This window comes from Chenopodium album, chromosome 20 (assembly GCF_948465745.1).
Source record: "Chenopodium album chromosome 20, dcCheAlbu1.1, whole genome shotgun sequence".
In the NCBI taxonomy this organism is placed as follows: domain Eukaryota; kingdom Viridiplantae; phylum Streptophyta; class Magnoliopsida; order Caryophyllales; family Amaranthaceae; genus Chenopodium; species Chenopodium album.
In genome coordinates, this window is record NC_137853.1 from 8,820,781 (window position 1) to 8,839,984 (window position 19,204).

Consider the following 19,204-nt stretch of genomic DNA (forward strand, 5'->3'; position numbering starts at 1 on the left):
CTTATGAAATTAATTGAACTTGTCAAAAATTGGTAGGTTTAAAGTAAGTCAAAATAGAGTAAACATAACATGCCACGAGGAAATACAGATTTTTCAATACATTAATCCAACATCATATCATACCTTTATTGCTCTAATAATTAACAATGCATCATAGGTCCACAAGCTAGGTTAAATTATATTGTAATAAGATTCATGCATAGTGATTGATATTTGAACTACTCTTTTAGCCATTTATTTTCCTGTGAATTATATGAGCTTTTTTTTAGCAAGTTGCTCTTCGTGCTGTTATCTCCTGAGGGTATTTCCTATTACACTACATGGTATATACATCACACAAAAGTAATCAAGTTTCTTTATGCTACAGATCGAGTAGGCCAAGGGCGCTTATCGTGCAAGTTGATCGTCAACCAAATAACCGATTGTTGCTCATCTAGACTTGACAACTCTTATGCTCATGTTCGCTACTTTGCTCAATAATTCATTGCTCGACTCATGCGCAATAAAGTTTTGATTTGAGTTAGATTGCTCGTTACAATTTTAGGGCTTGTTTGATAAATGACTTTTTGGTATACAAAGATAATAAAACAACTAATGTTTTTCAAAGTCATTTTTATACTGTATAAAAAACCAACTTTACCAAACATATTTATTAAAAGCTAACAATCAAACAGCCAACATAAAAAGCCAATACAAACAGCGGGTCAGACCAGAAAAATAGCCAGCAACTAACAACCAACAACCAATTGTCAAACAAGGCCTTAGTCATTTCTAGATAGATTATTATTATGTACTTCGTATATCTTATTATTTATACTTTCAAATTAAGTGTCAACTTTCACTTTAAAGACAAACCTTTTTTTTTTTTTTTTTTTTTTTTTTTTTTTTTTTTTTTGTCGAAGTTAGTTAATTTTATAGATTATCTAACCATTTACAAAATCATACAATCAAGTTAAACATTCTACGCTCAAATTAAACTCATTAAAGTTTCAAATCAAATCGACTGAACTCAACCTAGATTTCAAATTTTCAATTGTAATCAAAGTCATATTTGTCACACACGAGTTGCTCAACCCGATTAACAATCCTATTACTTCGTATTAATGATTTAATCACCCTACTCTAATTTTGTAAGATGAAACCCAAAAAAATCGTAAAAAATGTGCGCACTTTACAATAGTCTTCCCCTCTCACACTCCCACTTCGGGGACACGATTTGGTCCACTTTCTCTCTTTTCTTTTCTCTCCCTCCATTACATTTACTTCCCCTCCACCACTCTCTCTCCTCCATTTCCAGCCTTTTTTCCAATTCTCTTCACTGTCCTCCTTTTATTTTTTCATAAACCCCCTTTTCAATTTTCAACCCTAATTTCAAATGTTTAATCATTTCATCATTTGAATCACCAAAATCATTTCAATTTTCTGCGATTAATTCGAGGAAGACGAAGAAGATTGAATTTCGAAAATGTCGATTAATAGTGGAAGTTGGAATCATTCCAGAAATGGAAATTCGAAATCCTCCATTAATAAAACTCATAATTCCTCCATTAATTTAAACCCTAGGTCTTCTCTTTCTTCTTCTTCTAATGTTTCTGTTAAATCTAATAAGTCTTCGTCTTCTGCTACCTCTTCGCTTCGTCGGAGTTCCCCTGCTTCTCTCTCCTCCTCCAAAAACGACGCCGCTGGTGAGTTCTTTTTCCTTTTTACTTTATTTTTTAATTATTTCAAATGTGATGATAATTAATGACATTTAGCTCAATTTATTAAGTTTCGGGATACAAATCATGGGTTGATTGGTGTAATTAATGTTTCCACTTTTAGTTTTTTAATTATACTTAATTAATTATCCATTAGGGTTTATTTAATTTTTTCCCTTTTATTTTTAAATTAAAATTCTGTTGATCCATTTAATCAAGGAAATTTAGCTCAATTAATTTAATTAGTTCATGCATTTTTTTAGATACTTCTTTTAGTAAGTTTGGAATACATGATCAATTTATGGGTGTAATTAATGTTTAAATAATGCTTAATATTTCTGCTTTTAGATTAGTGGCCTAACATGCCTTCAATTTAGTTTCCAAATTTGGTAATGTTTGATTAATTGGAAGTTAATATTTGTTGAATGAACTTGTGTGGGTAGTTGTACATTGATTATGTAAGATTGGAAGTGATATTTTATATACAACTAGAGTACCTGGACATGAGGACAAATCTCAAATGGTTGTGATGGACTACAGTATGGGACCTGAATCACCTGATATCATCTGTTGTTTTTGTCATGTTATTAAGGTATCCGAGGGCCGAGCACGGGTAATCGGGTCTAGATGAAGAATTATAGTTGCATAGATGTCATGTTGTATTCTTCTTATGATTGCCCTTGAGAATATTCTTACATGATATGACAACTGCTGTCTTTTATCAACTCTTCTTTTGGTCTTGTCTCAAACTTTGTTATGAATTATACAGCCTTAGTGCAAGGCGCTACTTGATAGTTGAAAAACCTACCGCAATTCATTTCATTGTGTTATGCCTACATGTGTCGTATTGTGCAAGATCATAAATTAAGGAGTGTGAAATTGTAATATATCCCATGTGAGTGTTCTCAACATAGCACGTCACTATTACCTAATATGTGTTCTCCCCGTCTATCCGAAAAAAAAAAACTTGTTACTTTATTTTTAATCTCTCATTTCAGATATCCAGGTCTAGGTAGATGAAATTATTGTAGAAAGACAATTGCTTGATGTGCAGATGCATAGCTATAGAAGTTTACATAGGATGTTCCATTTTTAAAATACTCCCTAATTTTATCTTCATTGCCTTAGTGGGTCATTGTAACTTTGTGCTAGACAAGCAATGAGTATTTGTAACAACCTGTATGGAATGATTCATAGTCTTGTCTATATTATCAAGCCAAAAAAGTTTAAAATATGCGATTCATCAAATCAAGGCTCATCTGGGACTTAAGAAATCTATAATGTTGCCCTTTGTTTTGACTAGTTTTGGGGAGAGTACGAGTTGCTGTGAGATTACGACCTAGGAACGCAGAGGAGTTGGTTGCAGATGCTGATTTTGCAGACTGTGTAGAGCTACAACCAGAGGTTTTACTTCTTTGCTGGAATTCATTTCTTGTAAGTATTTAATAGAATCTTCCATTGTCAATTAACTGATTTGGTTACCACAGCTTAAAAGACTAAAGCTTCGTAAGAACAACTGGGACTCAGATACTTATGAGTTTGATGAGGTTCTGACCGAATTCGCATCTCAAAAACGCGTTTACGAGGTTGTGGCGAAACCTGTTGTGGAGGTTTGCATTCTTTCTTCTGCATACTTCATTATTGACACTCTTGATGCACTGCTACATTTGCTACTTCTAGATCCATAAGCAGTTTGTGTGTGCTGGGAAAATGTTATCTATTTGACTTCATGTTTCCGTATGTTATCATTATCTGCAGAGTGTTTTGGATGGTTATAATGGAACAATTATGGCATATGGACAAACTGGCACTGGAAAAACTTACACATTAGGACAACTTGGAGAGGAAGATACAGCTGGTCGTGGAATTATGGTGCGTGCGATGGAGGATATTTTGGCTGGTATTCGTCTGGATACTGATACTGTCTTAATTTCCTATTTCCAGGTTTGTATCCATGAGAACAATTGTGAGAATCTCTAAAACATAAGCAATTCATGTCTTATCCTTTGTTTTAAAACGTCATTCTGTCCCATGATGAAGTTTGTCATGTTTAAAATATCTCTGATACAATAATTTAATTTATAACATGAAATTATTTCTTTTATAAACTCCTTGTAGTTGTACATGGAGACAATACAAGACTTACTTAATCCTAGTAATGACAACATCTCCATCATGGAAGATCCAAAGTCTGGAGACGTTTCGCTCCCTGGTGCTAGTTGTGTTGAAATCAAGGATCAAAAGAGCTTCCTAGAGCTGCTAAGATTAGGGGAAGCACACCGGTTTGCTGCAAATACCAAAATGAATACAGAATCTTCTCGTAGTCATGCTATTTTGATGGTAATAAAATCTCTCTCTCTCTCTCTCTTTCTGTCTGTGTATAAGTTCTTATAGCTGGTTGTATTGTGATGTCTCATACTCTCATCTTCTTTCATGATTGAACCTCAAACTGTTCAATGCATTCATGCAGGTACATGTGAGAAGATCTGTCAAGGAAAGAGATTCAGCTTTACCAAATGAGAATGGAAGTAGTTCTCATGTTAAAAACCTCAAACCTTCAGTTGTGCGAAAGGGCAAACTCGTAGTAGTCGATCTTGCTGGTTCTGAGCGTATTGATAAGTCAGGTGCTTACCTAAATTACTTTATTAAAGAGATCATTTTGTTTTTTTGCTTGCTTGTTCCTATCTTTAAGCACTCTTTGAGAGGTCAATGGGAATTTTACAGTTTTCACATTGCATTCCTATATGTTCTATTTTACCATTTTCCTCCCTAAGCACATCACATTTATGGCTAATTATGGAAAAATATTCCCGTTGCTTCTCTAGACAACAACATTTTTGTTAGATAATAAAAGCGTGTTACCAAAGCTTCTGTACCTGACAGTCTTGACTGGGGTTTGGTGTTATGGTGTCTGATTATACAATATGTTTTGAAAATGTTGCTAGTCTTATCTCATCTCTTTTGTTTTAGATGTTTTTGTTTGTACCTTTTTTCTCAATGCCTCACTACTTCTATGCTAATCCTGGTTTGATGTTTCTTATTTGTGGCTTTGTGTTGCTTTTTTTGTTTTGTTTTGAGGGTCAAATTTCCTCTCATTGACAATTGACATGCCCTAAGATTTCCTTGCTTCGTGTTTTTCAGGAAGTGATGGCCATGCCCTAGAGGAAGCTAAATCTATCAATCTCTCTTTAAGTGCATTGGGAAAGTGTATTAATGCTCTTGCAGAAAATAGTGCGCATATCCCAGTTCGTGATTCAAAGCTTACTCGGTTACTTCGAGATTCATTTGGAGGTCAGCTGTGTTATTATCCTTTTATGTTTGACTCCTTTTCAATCTACTAGACAGTGTCTTGCATGATGGACGTTAGAGTATTTTTATATGACTTAGTTCCCATTACCAACCTAATTAGTGGCTAGTAAATATAAGGTAGAACATGTATGAATGTATACTGAGGCAATTCATGTGCTGTCAGGTACTGCTAGGACTTCATTGGTTGTTACAATTGGACCATCCTCACGTCACCGAGGTGAAACAGCGAGCACCATAATGTTTGGACAAAGGGTGAGTGGCAAACCTATACTCTCTTGTTCTCTGTATTTAATAAAATGGACTCTTGTGTAAACTGCCATATTGTCTTCATGAGAACAGATGTATCTTTTGTGCACTTGCAATTATCGGTTATGTTGGTTCATTTTTTTTTGTTTAGTGATGAATTTTTACTCCAATAAGAAAAGAAATTAAGAAAATATATGCCAAGGTGGTATATGAATTTTGAGCTACATGTGGGGTGAGGCCACTGATTGAAGTTATGTCTTAATTAGCGTCTCTTCAAGCGTTATAGTATATTTGACTTCACATGGTGATGCTTCATAATACTTTACAGGCTATGAAGGTGGAAAACATGTTGAAAATAAAGGAAGAATTCGATTACAAAAGTTTGTCTAGAAAGCTTGACATACAACTAGACAAATTAATGGCAGAAAGTGAAAGGCTACAAAAGGCTTTCCAGGACAGGATTGATCAGATTGACAAGGAGGCACAAGATCGTGTGTCTGATGCTGAACAAAAGTATGCTGATGCTTTGGAGGTAATTAACCGTCTGTGATTCCTTATTGTATATACAGTATTTAATTATGTACAATCAAGGATATAAAGGTATGATTTTATAGAACAGATCCTGTTCTAGTAAGGTTGTTAATTACGTACTATCAATTTCTACTAAAAATTGGTATGTGAGAAAGCAATCTAATTCAGAAATTCTGAATATCGATTGTATTCTTTAATGTTTTGTCTTCTGCTGTTGGAAATAAAAAGTTATTCTATAGAATTTAAGAATATGTTTAGGCTGAACCCAGAAAAAGTAATAAATTAGAATTTTATAATATTTCCTGGATTAGTTCCATTTCATTTGCTTATGTTTGTTTGCTTCTTTAGTATTTCTGACTCCCTTTAGCCCATTAACTACCAGTCTCTGCATACCTGTTTTTTTTGCATACATTGGAATACGCTGCCAGTTGGAAATGCTTAGTAATGAACCAGCCTGGAGCTCTACAATAATTTTTTGGTGATTGGGTCTACTTTACCCATGTCCAATGTTAGACACTAGGAAAATTTGACAGGGTTGCAGGACACAACATTAAAGAAAAAACCCTTCCTGATCTTAACAGACTTATGCTTAAGCCTCTTATAATTTACATTTATACATAAGACATTTCAAGTTGACATGTTTGTTATTCTTGTTGATGTTCTTATTTTTTATTCATCTGTGAGCAAATATTATGTAACTTTCCTGTTATTATTTTTATTCCTCTACCAATATGTGGATGAACGAATTGAGGTTTCAGGTTAAAATTGGTGTGTTAAGGATGTCAACACCATGTCCTTGTGTCAAGCTTTTAAGGCAGGCATTTAGTCTAAAATGAGAAGAGAAAGCAGTATAAGTTTGGCAAATTGGCATGTTTCATAATCTGTGTGATTTAAACATTTTTTGAGGTGGTTGGGGAGGGTGCTTCAACCTGGGTGGGTGACAAAAAGCCACCTCACCAGGACTTCTCTCTTGTAGTCAGTGAATAAACTCTGAATTGCAGGCTATCAATGATTCGTAACGTTTTTTCTGTTCTGTCCATAGCAACTGTGGTCCACCACAGTGGGTGTAGTCGCACTGTTGTACTCTACTATGTCTACTCTGGTTCTGTTGCATACAATGCTGACATTGTTGGTCTAATGGTTTACTTGTGTCTATTGTTTCTAAGTCGGAGTTACTGATAATGATTTTCGTCTCTAGGAAGAGAGACTGAAATATCAGAAAGACTATATGGAGGCAGTAAAGAAGCTTGAGGAGCAATGGGCAATCAATCAGCGAAAGCAAAGCAATGAAGCCAGTACATCTGGTGCAAAGCATGATATGTCAGTCAAATCATGCACAAGAGAGGTAATCATGCTTCACTTCTCACACGTTGTGCCAATTAAGTGTCCTTTTCACTTCCTTGGTCCTCTCATTTTTTTTCCCTTAAGTTGGTTACAGCAGTGGGCTTTTTTTAATGCTCATATGTTCTTCTTTTCCTTACCATGGAATCTTCATGTAGTTACACCCTGATCCCTGACTAATCGTACATATCCAATGTGATTTTTAAGCATCATCTAGGACGCCAGGATGATACATGTATCTTAATATATGTGATCTTAAGATTACTTTGACACAAAAAGTAAATGATGCTTTTAATGGAAGAATAAATTTCTTGAACTTGCTGTTGTGTTGGTATTATAGTGAACTAACTCTTTATTCACGCAATGCATGCTTGAAATTTAGAATGTTCGTAAAATTATTAGAAATCTATTATAAAAAGAATAAAGGGTGAGTGAATAGTTTATTTAAAGTAAGTGATGTGAGAGGAAGGAATTAAAAAAAAGGTATAGCGGGGAGGACCATAGATGGAGAGAGAGAGAGAGAGATTAAAAAAGTGTGAAGGATTTCTATATTTAGAATTGTTGCTCTTAAAAAAAGGGTATTACATATACTTCATGAGATATTATTATAAGCAAATACTCCATACTAAAGTAGCACTGAAAATACACTAGAAATGATATATACTTATCTTTATCATATTTTTGGTTTTGTACAAAAGTTAAAAAAAAAATTATACTATTTCTTCCATCTTTTGTTTGTTCCATTTGTAGTCTTCCCATTTAGAATCTTGCAAAGATTCCAATGCAAATGGAATTTGATACTGTAACAATATTTCTATACTTCAAAACATAGTCATGTGAGATCTTGTTAGATCCGCCTTGATTTTTTAGTTAAATATGTAATTGTTATTGTTTTTTTGTAATACGTAGGATTTGTTCTTTTCAACATATATTAGATACTTGATACTTATCTTTATCAAAATCAGATTACATGAGACTAAAAAAATTCAGATGAGATTAGAACCTTTGATTTTCCTTTAACTTATTGCGTATTAAAATTATTTCTGAATCATTACATATTTGAAAAGTACACGATGAGACGAATTTAACAAGATCCAAATTAATAATGTGTTATCTTGTAGATTAAAGTTTAGTCAAATTAATACATCACACCAGGTCTTTTTAAAATTGGAGCAAATCACCTTTTTTTTGAGTGAAGAGAACAATTCCGTAGCTTGAGATATTTTAGTTACAAAATAATATTGGAGAACGAGCGAAAAACAAACAGGAAAAAAAGTAAAACTTATTTGATCATCGCAAGAAATGAGAGAGGTTGAAATTCCAAAAGGAAAAATTAATAAAAAAAGACCAACAATTTATTGTAATTGTAAAATCATACTTCCAATACAGTGATAGTAGCCAAAAAGTTACAACCAACAACTGTTTCGATTCTTTATAATACTCCCGTCGTCCTTAATTGATTGCCCTTGGTTTTGTGGAATTGATGAAAGAGACAAGTGGTGTGGCCAAAATTAACTTTTGTGAGAGTAAAGTTGTGGTCCCCATAGACACAATCTTGTAAAGACATCTTTATATGGAAAATGAGGCAAGCAAATAGGAACAATAGGGAGTAATAAATGTATGCATTAGATGAAAAAGGGAATGAGTCAATGAGGGTTGAAAACAATGAAAGGGTGTTATTTTATAATAAGAAAGACGGCTTGGGGGTTGGTTAATTTTTTTAGAGGTGCTACTTATTTTTGACATCTTAAAAATTAATAGGTGTGAATCATTGGTTGGTTTATGTTATTTCCAAATTTTTAGCTTAGTTCTCTATTGATGAATGATTATTGAAATGATTATGGAGATGATAAAGGTATTATTATGGAAGTGATGAATCAAACATGATTACATGAATCATAAAGTATATTTGTTTGGTGCTAGATAATTATTTTGTTTGGGAAAAAAAAATAAAAAAAAAAAACCTAAGGAAGGTGATTGATTTTTAGACATATAACATGGAGTGATTAAGCTCATGAGGTGCTTGTCATACTGTTATAGGGTTTGATTTGCCAATTGTAATTGTTTTTTAGTGTCGTCAGTAATACTTGATTTGTCTAATTGACTTTAATTTTATTTTATTTTAATATTGAACCATGAGGGGGTATTATATATTTTCATGTGAACGCCACTCCATGAATTCCCTTATAGGATAGAGAGGGAGCTTGTTTTCAACTGTCCTCACTGGGTATAGCTCTAAGTTTAATTTGTTTGATGTAGTTCTGGTGTATGAGAAACCTAACTTTTCATGTCTTTGATGCTTTGTATTATTTTGTTTGCTAAATTGTTGGACACGATCCACAGATATTCTTATTAATCAGCCAGTAAAGCTGTTTCATGATACTTTCCATGTCTATTGACCTCAGGACTATTTTTTTTCATTGATTGTTCCAAGGTTACAGTCCTTTCCTTAGCTTTTAGTAAGCCATTGAAGAGTAGCTGTACATATCATTGATTCGGTCGTTTTCTACGTATGTGTATGAAGCGCAATGAGCATTTTTAATGTTTAATTGCCAGGCGTGTCAGGTACGTGCTGATGAAGAAGTTGCTGAGGTGAGAAAGTTGCTTCAGAGTGAAAAGCTTCTGAGGAAGGCTGCTGAAGATGAGGTATCCAATCTTAAAACGCAGCTTGTGCAATCAAAAAAACAAGAGGTCTGTTGCTTTAATTGAAAGTAGCAAGTTAATTTCATGTGCTTTCTTCCATTGCTTGATGTTGAATTCTAGACTTACATATTCTTTATGTTCAGACAGCTGCAAATTCTGAAATGTTAAAGCTTCATCAGATGTTGAAGGATGAGGCTAACCAACGAGAAAAACTTGAACGTGAGATAGCTATGCTTCAAGGGCAATTGTTGCAATTAAGCTTTGAAGCTGATGAGGTATGATGTTTTCTCCAGACATCAAGACTCTCAGAAATTATACATTGTTAGTCTAGATCATAAGTGAAACTAGTAATAAATTATTATCTTTGTATATATCTTCTTTAGAAATGGGATTTTGAATGTTGTTCGAGTTTCCTGAGGTAAAAATCATGATGTATAACATCTCTATCTCGTGAATTTGTCTAGTTGCTACCAGTACTCATTAGAAAGCCTATAAACTGTCTGTCAATCTTATCCTAGGCAAAGGCTTAAGACAACAATTCCCTCTTTCGTGACACCAGTGCACCTGGCTTGATATCAACTTGTTGTCTACTCTTGGCCTTGGTACATGCAATAATATTCTGTTTTATAGAAAGCTAGATACTTGGACAAGCAACAGCATAAAAAACAATGCAAAGGATTTTCAGTGCATTGTGTTGCCATCTGTTTGATATCAGAGATTGGCCCCAGAAGCTTTTTTAAAAAAGTACTTGCAAATCTCTGTAACTGCAACATAAGTTGGGAAAGCATTTGTGGATTGTAAAAGAATTTATCTTGGCTATTGTATAGACTAGAAGAAGACTTGACAATGGGACCTCTAAAGCTCATGTTGAGGTTGATACTCAAGTTACACAAGTTCAAGGCATTCAACCTCAGACGGATGATGCAGGAAACGAGGATAAGAGCTCAGTAGCTAAACTCTTTGAGCAAGGTAAGAAACTATAGCGTAAATTTCTCTTGAATTTGTCTTGTACAGCTTGTTTTCTTGCACTCTTCTGTTTTAACAAAAATCAGTCTCCTTACAGTTGGTTTGCAGAAGATATTGTCATTACTTGAAGCAGAAGACGCTGACGTACGAATTCATGCTGTGAAAGTTGTTGCAAATTTGGCCGCTGAAGGTAAATGCCTTAGAAAATTGTATCTGCTCTGAAGTAGTTTCATTGTGATTTCACTCTCCTTGATCTTGCAGAAACAAACCAAGAGAAGATTGTTGAGGCCGGTGGGCTTACTTCTTTGCTAAATCTTCTTAGAAGCTCCGAGGATGAGACGATACATCGAGTTGCTGCTGGTGCTATTGCAAACTTAGCAATGAACGGTGAGTTGGTTAACCTTTCTTTTTTCAGGCAGCCTTTATCTTTTCCTACTTATGCTATTAACTTAATATTTGCTCCTTTTCTTGTCACTCCAGAAACTAACCAAGAGCTAATAATGGCCCAAGGAGGTGTAAGTTTGCTATCAGTAACGGCTACTAAAGCAGAGGATCCTCAAACCCTTCGCATGATTGCTGGAGCAGTTGCTAATCTTTGTGGCAATGGTAAACCATGAATTTATTGAACATTTGACTTTTAAAATCTTTTAGTTATATTTTTGTGCTATTTTATCCCTGTACTTTCAATGGGGGGGGGGGGGGGGGGAGAGAGAGAGAGAGAGAGAGAGAGAGAGGGGAGGGGGGGGGGGGGGAGTGTGTGACATTAGACCTTCAGCAGTTTAATTGTATTCCAGCTTGTCTATAGCTTATTAAAATTTTGATGTCATTACAGCATTACTTAATGCCTGAATTTCATTTGTTTAAAGCAGTGTTACCCAGTTTGCGGTATGAGAGTGGGTACAGGAATGTAATTTGTTTCTAGCTTTGCTAAATTACTTTGTTTTGCTCATGTACAAATTTCCGTTTTTTGGATGGGGGAGGTAACAGGGCTTAAGTCATGTCCATATAGTGAACTTTGAATTTTTGTATTTGGGTTTCAATAGTAGCACCCAGATATTTGAATCATGCTAAATAGTGCAATTTGTTTGCTAGTGTTAAGTTTTTCATAGATATTGTGATGTTATCATAGTCTTACAAAATATGATGTACTACGGAGTGTGTGTATATGTGTATACTGGAATTTGGAAAACTTAATTTTTTTGGTAGGAAGTTGGTTGAATTTGACTTACCAAATTTCTGTCAGACAAACTGCAGGCCAAACTCAGAGGTGAAGGTGGTATCAAGGCTTTGTTGGGGATGGTCAGATTTGGACACCCTGATGTTCTTGCACAAGTTGCTCGTGGGATTGCAAACTTTGCAAAATGTGAATCCAGGGCATCAACTCAAGGTTTATACGATTTACTATTTTTAATGTTAAACATCTACGTGTTGCTGCTTCTTGTTAATCCCCATATGATTGAACATTAATGAATACAAAGACAATAGCCATGTTTACTCTCTCTTTCTCCTTCCCTCTGCCTCTTTCTCACTATTACTGTATATAATATGGTTAAGGGCCTGTTGTGTTCAGCTTAATTTCAGTTCAGTTCAGCTCCAATCAGTTCAGTTTAGTTCTTTATTCCTTCTCTCAAACAATTCATTTCAGCTCTATTCAGTTCAGTTCAACTCCAATCAGTTCAACTCAGTTCAGTAAATCAGTATAGGCCCTACATTAAGTTTCATACCAAACTATAGTACTACATTTTTGGGTTGTTTTGGCTTGAGATAGTTGGTTGAGCAGTGTCAATCCGAAATCTATTGGGTTAATTTCACGGGATACCAATACCAGCATTATTTTTATTGTGAATAATTGAACTTGAAGGATTTTTTCTTACATTTCTTTCCTTCTGTGTTAAACTTTCAATTAACTCATGTCCATATCCTGAAATAATGCCCAGTTGCCCACTAAAAGATCAATTTGCAGAAAAAGTATTGTACGCTTTGTTTGGGTTTACACCCGAGGTTGGAATTTGGAGTTGAAGTTTTAGGTGCCCATAGATGCTGTGCGTCTTGTTTCTAAATTATTACCTATACGGCTATACCACTCCATTCAACCTATGGATTTGTGTACGAAGCAAAGTTTTTTGTTTCCATTGCGATAGATTCTTTGTTTTCCTTTCCTCTTTCTATCAAAGGCATGAAGGATATTCACATTTATTGTCAAGTTTCACTTTGAAATTTGGACTTCGACACCTTGCTGCATATTGTTAAACCTTTTATTGTAAGTCAGCAACTCAGATTTATTTATTTATTTATTTATTTATTTATTTTTTTTGTAAGGGCTGCTTTTACGATCTTGAGAATATTATTAAAGTGCTGTTTTGATGGAAGAAAAATATGTCTTGGTGCAGTCAAGTAGATGCATTGTAGGAATATTATGAACTTGTAACTCTTCAATGCTTCCCAGAGTTCCCACACTAAATATTGTCCTTTAAATTGCAGGATTTAGGACTGGAAGATCTCTGCTTATTGAGGATGGTGCACTCCCTTGGATTGTACATAATTCCAACAATGAAGCCTCATCAATTAGGCGGCACATTGAACTGGCACTCTGCCACCTTGCTCAACATGGTATAGCTTCCTATATACCAACTTTTTCAACCTGTGCTATCTTTTTTGGCAAGTTATTTACCAACCATTTTAATCCCCTTACTCAGAGGCAAACGCTAAGGACATGATTAATGGGGGTGCTCTGTGGGAACTTGTTCGCATATCACGTGATTGTTCCCGCGATGACATTAGGAGTCTTGCACGCCGCACACTTGGTTCTAGTCCCTCTTTCCAAGCTGAGCTGAGGCGGCTGAATGTAGATCATTGATTGCTGCCTCGTATATATTCAAGTACGGACAACAGAAGCTTAGAGTTTGTATATTGGGTTTAGGTAGGGTGATTTCCTTTATTATTTCTTTTATTCTCCCTTCTTTTTGTGTTAGCTTGTTCATTTTTTCCATATTTCTAGAGAAATCGTGTTTTTCCGTGTCTGGGAAAAAAGGTTAGGTAGATAAGGTTATTTATTGATACTGGTCGATTGATTTATTTGTAAAGAGTGAGTTACCATGGGTTAATTTTTATCCCGTTTCTTGGAGAGTATATCGAGCCAAGGAGCTAGTCTTCGATGTGGGCGTATCAGGCTTCATAGTTGTAACTGATTAGTTGTATAAAAGTACAGTATGAGGAATTGTTGTTATAATTAGACTGGCAATTTGAAGATGGAAATTATAAACATTATAGTATATTATTCTGACACGTTTGTTGAAAGCCAGCTTTCTTCTTCACGCCTGTCAAATGGTCCTGCTTAGGAAGCCAGAGTACAGGCTGATGTTGTTGGTTTCAGATCAGGTTGTGCAGATCCAAAGCCAGGAGTGCTGCCCATTCAGTGTTGGTGTGATAGTCTAGGGAATAATTATGATTATGGCTGTTTTCTTACGTTATGTTTATTCCTTTGTGAAATCTTTTATCGCACTCTACAATATACTCATGTCTGCAAAATTCAAGGAAAAGATCCATGACATTCACCGTCCTTTTTATTCTTTGATGAAAACAAAGTCCATCACTTGTGATCCTTGTTTCCTATTCCTATCTACATTTACGGAGTACATAGGAAGTACTCTGAAGCACTTCAGAGTTGTGTGTGTTGGCAATAAGACTTGTATAAGGTGGGTTTACATTAATTTATTGCAAGGCGGTCAATTGATGGTAACTTTAGTTTTTTTTTTAAAGGGTAATTTTTGATTTGTAATGAGTTTGATTGTATTTTAAAGTCTAATATCTAATGGATATATGTCATGGCTAATACTATTAATCTATTATGTTATAAATATTTTGTAAGGGTAAAATCTATGTTAGAAAAATGGTATAAGGGTAATTTAAAATATTTTTTATGGATTCGTCTTACTACTCCGTATAACTTAGGGCCTGTTCATATTTACTGAACTGAGTTGAACTGAACTGAACTGATTGGAGATGAACTGAACTGAACTGATTGGAACTGAACTGAATTGAGCTGAAATGAACATTTTATGTGAGAGGGAAATTAAGAGCTGAACTGAATTGAACTAATTGGAACTGAACTGAGCTGAACTGATTGGAGCTGAACTGAAATTAAGTAAATGTGAACAGGCCCTTAATGAAAATCCACTTTAATCTAGAATTTTTTGTAGATTTCAGCTTTAGGATACTATCCGTTTAAAGTTCTAACCAAATAAACTAGTCTGTCAACTTGGTTTAGGAGAAAGATTAGAAATTGTTAAAAAGAAACATAAATCCATCTATGAGAATTACTCTTTTTTTTTTTTTTTGTTTTTGAACAAAGATGGGAAATACTATTCAGCACTACAGAAAACTATTTCCACTTAACAACGGACCATATGAAAATGGGAATTTCATTTGTGGGTTTTTTTTTCTAATTTTATTTTATTTTAAAACTACTGTATATACTTGTGTCAAATAAAAATAAAAAAATTAAAAAATTAAAAAAAAAAAAAAAAAAACCTACTGTATATACAGTACGGAGTTTATAAGGAGCAATATGATTTTCTTCTCAACCAAAGAGAATATGAGGATAATGAATCATGGTGTAATAAGTGTCTAATTATTAAAAGCCATGAAATTCCAAGCCATAAAACCCAAATCCAAAGCCATGTTAATTGATTGTTTATTTCAATTAAGGATTAATAGGGTGACTAAATTGTGATGACCAAGATATGAATCTTCTGTTGTCAATAACATTGGAATAACAAATTTTTGTGATGCACTCAATCTTATACAAAATGATTAAGAACCTGGACAAATTTATATTTGCATAGTACACCTTTTTCTTATTTTTATTTTTTATTTTTTTTTTTAAAGAAAAACACGAGTAACGAAATTATCTCGAAGGTTGTACACCTCAGAATCCCTCTAAACTACCTTCTCCCTCACTAAAGAAGTTTAAAGTTGCATAAATTAGTTTATAATGTAAGAGTATATGCTGTATTATGTTATTTTTAATAAATAACTATGTTGTTAATTAAAGAATACTAACTTCAATCTCGTACTACAATTTTTAATCACGTCCGTACAACATAGGTGTAGTGTTTGGTTAATTAAAATTGCTTCCTAGAAAGAGAAATAAATTAAATTTGTTTGGTTTAAAGGATAAAGAAAAGATTCACTCCCAAGTAAGTTGGAATAATGTCTATAAGTACCTAATTAATTTAATTAAGATAGTGGGAAATTAATATTCTCTACCAATCTAAGTGGTGTGTATGATATGCTCCAACTATTTCTACTTTTTAATGTGTTTAATACATATATAGGATCTTATTATTCTTATCTCATCTCATTAACAATCTTTGAGTGTTTTTAATAGTTAGCTTAGTTGATGGATTGGATTTATGATTATGTTATACGTACTCTCTTTGTTCGACAAAGCTCTTTTCACTTTGCGTTTCAGGCTATTACTTAAAGTTCGCCCAATTTTAATTTATTCTATATTTATCAAAGAATACGTTATTATTACAACTTTCTCAACTTTTGAATGTGATGGGAACATATTAGTCCGTATCTTATCTCAATCCAATAGCAATATTTGACCGTTTTTTTTCCTAGGCTAGCTCAGTTGATGGATTAGATGTAAAACTATGTACTAAATGCCTAATTGCAGGCAAAACTATAACATAAGTAAGGTTATATGTTATACACAGAATGAGTATGTATTTTCCTAATTTTCTCATATATATATAACAAATTATGCTACAGAAATTCAAGGTTCACAATTTCAATACTTGTATTACTTATCATATGAAATGAAATTAAAAATTGAAATTTTTATTTCAAATGATGAGTTTTTTTTAAATTTTTTTTTTTAATTACAAATAAAAGGTCTCATTAATGGAAAAAGTTTGATTTTTAAGATATCACTATACTCCATATCATACATGGATAACTTTGGTATCTTCGGATACCTAATTTTATTGTTTGCATCGTGGTAATGTGGTAGATTGTGAAGATTATAATAATTTTACAACTAACAAAAGAATGAGCCGTGGTCATGCAATGTGCTTTCATAAATGATTAACAAAAAAAAAAAATGCATACCATAATGATGAGAAAACCTAGACATCTCGTTTAAGTTAATCTGTTATTAGGAATCCAAACCATGTTGAGTCGTGGGATCAAATCAGTATACCAGAGTTCTTGAGCAGTGTGATTCTGAACTCGTGGCAAGAAAGATGACACATTATATATTCTCTCTTCAATATATCCTACAAGAATACATGTAAGGTTTGCAAGAAATGAAGCTAAATTGATTGTGTTTTCCAAAGCATTTCAAATTATATATGGGTGTTGATCTCTAAAAATGTAGCATAATAAGTCATGATCTATAAGCTACGGTTTGACCAAGAACTCTAGGTAGGACAATGTACAAATATGTATTCTAGCCAAAAACTTTGGTTAAAACATGATCTATAAACTTGGGTTACATAACGCCAAATTAGAGGTTGAAACGTTTCGTGTATTAAAATTTGTTGGAATATGGTGATTGGAGAGAGACAGGAAGTCCCCACAAAACAAAATAATTAATGAACAAGATCCTAATTGGATTAGCATCTAGTCAATGAAGAAAACAAAGTTTAGACACATGATTATCAACTTATTAATCGCTAATTTCACATGGGTTACCACAGTTATGTATTTGTCGCTTAGCTTAATCTCCTTTTCTTTTATTTAATTAACACTAAAAGTCGTAATTAATCTCTATTAATCCCTACTATATTGGGTTGATTTGATTGGTTAATCAAACTGTTAAAAAGGGTAATTAAGTGAATTACAAGATAATAAAGTAATAATTAAGCTTGTGAGTTTGTAAAGACATTGTGGGCAGAAAACACAACAGATAAATTGGCAGATTCGAGGCTTTAGTAGGTGCATGTCACATGGGAAGGACTTAAGTCCAATAAAAATGGTCCAGCCTCTATATGGTTTAGTTTCATACTTAGCCTAATTAAATATTATTAATTAGGGACGATGATGACGATGATAATAAGTATTAATTTTGTGCTCGGAAATTATTAATTATTAATTAGGGTTTTGCTTAATTGATAAGGATAAAATGATATAGATTAAGACACAGTACATTGTATTATTGATTCTTAATTAGAGTCACAAAGGGTCAATTTAAGATTATGAGTCTTCCAAAATAACAAAGCTAAATTTCACTACAAATTCATGTATATCACTTTCAGCAAAGTCTCAATCATAGTTGTCATTGTCCTAATCTTCTATCAATTTGGGCAATTTGCTTGTTTCTCCGTTCTTGGAAGCCTCCAAACGTCAAATTTGTTGAAAAGGTTACATCTTTTAAGTTTTTGGGGTCATCAAAACCTTAAAAGTCTAGGAGGGTTTTGGGTGTGACAAATACATGGTAATGCCAAACCCTAGCTTTGAGCAAATCTTAGTGATTTGAAACTCGATTTTTCGTGCTTCGATTTGATTGATGAGTTGTTAAAATAGCTAGTGAAATGAAAAGAAAAGTATTTGGTGATTTAACTGCTTCCTTTAATCTAAAAAAAAAGGTATTTGGCAATTAATTGTAAATTAGTGAAAAAGTACATAATCTTTAATTAACGATTGCAGGTTAATAGCTCATTGTGCAATTTATGAGTTACCGTTACATATCACCACAATTTCTTATTATATGACATACATTAATTTGATAAAAGTGACCCCTGATGTACAGTAAATTATTGTACACCGGATGTATACAAAAGTTACTCTATATCTTAGCTTCTAACGGGAAGTTTTATTTTAGCTGATATTGATACATCTTTGTTATTAATTAGTAACTTTTACCTTTTACATTTCAATCTATACAAGCTCTTAATTAAGGCAGACATATGTACATTAAATGTTGCAATAAGAAGGGTCTTCATATTCTAACACAAAGTCTTATATGTGGTTGGTCACATCGTGTGGCAGGGGTTACTTCGTTAGTGTAATAGGGGTTACTTGGTCAGTGTTAAAGGGGTTACTTCGTCAGTGTTATAGGGTTACTAGGTTATTGTTATAGGGGTTACTCAATTAATATTGTAGGGGTTACTTAGTCAGTTTTATATGGGTTACTTTTTTCTTTTATAAGTGGCCACACACAAGACGGGCTGTTATTCTAAAAGTTATCAAATATAATCCTAATATGAGATACAAGTTAATTGCCAAATTCATAACGATAAAGTTGTTCTTTTTTAATAAAAAATGTAACCCTTAATAATATTAAAACTTCAATTCTTGTTTTCTAATGTACAAAACTTTTTAATGTGCAACATGTTAAAAGTCACCTCAAATTGGTTAAATAAGTACCCTAATATAAGAATATATACTACATATGTATACCTAGGGCATGTTCACAACATGCAATGAGATTTAGAAATAGGCGCACAATATTAGTAAAGTAA

General features: G+C 33.5%; 1 protein-coding gene across 2 annotated transcripts; it reads left to right on the forward strand.

The window, feature by feature from the left end:
• Window positions 1-1,199: 1,199 nt before the first annotated feature.
• Window positions 1,200-14,415, forward strand: LOC145596541 (kinesin-like protein KIN-UA). 2 transcript variants are annotated; one of them, XM_081652719.1, is made up of 19 exons: window positions 1,200-1,685; window positions 3,001-3,101; window positions 3,185-3,307; window positions 3,456-3,641; window positions 3,816-4,037; window positions 4,168-4,321; window positions 4,839-4,988; window positions 5,170-5,258; window positions 5,581-5,784; window positions 6,982-7,128; window positions 9,690-9,815; window positions 9,911-10,042; window positions 10,595-10,736; window positions 10,831-10,923; window positions 10,995-11,120; window positions 11,214-11,339; window positions 11,977-12,120; window positions 13,215-13,343; window positions 13,430-14,415. In XM_081652719.1, exons 1-19 carry the CDS (start codon window positions 1,466-1,468, stop codon window positions 13,588-13,590), a joined length of 2,775 nt encoding a protein of 924 aa, XP_081508845.1. In that variant the 5' UTR covers window positions 1,200-1,465; the 3' UTR covers window positions 13,591-14,415. The 2 variants fall into 2 exon arrangements, with proteins under 2 accessions (XP_081508845.1, XP_081508844.1); XM_081652718.1 differs by having other exon boundaries at window positions 1,201-1,685; window positions 9,681-9,815; window positions 13,430-14,413.
• The last annotated feature ends 4,789 nt before the right edge of the window (window positions 14,416-19,204 follow it).

Coding starts and splice junctions, on each gene's coding strand:
- LOC145596541 (XM_081652718.1), top strand. CDS start 1,466: ATGTCGATTAATAGTGGAAGTTGGAATCATTCCAGAAATGGAAATTCG. Junction 3,102..3,184: donor GTGTAGAGCTACAACCAGAG/GTTTTACTTCTT, acceptor TGGTTACCACAG/CTTAAAAGACTAAAGCTTCG. Junction 11,121..11,213: donor TGCAAACTTAGCAATGAACG/GTGAGTTGGTTA, acceptor TTGTCACTCCAG/AAACTAACCAAGAGCTAATA.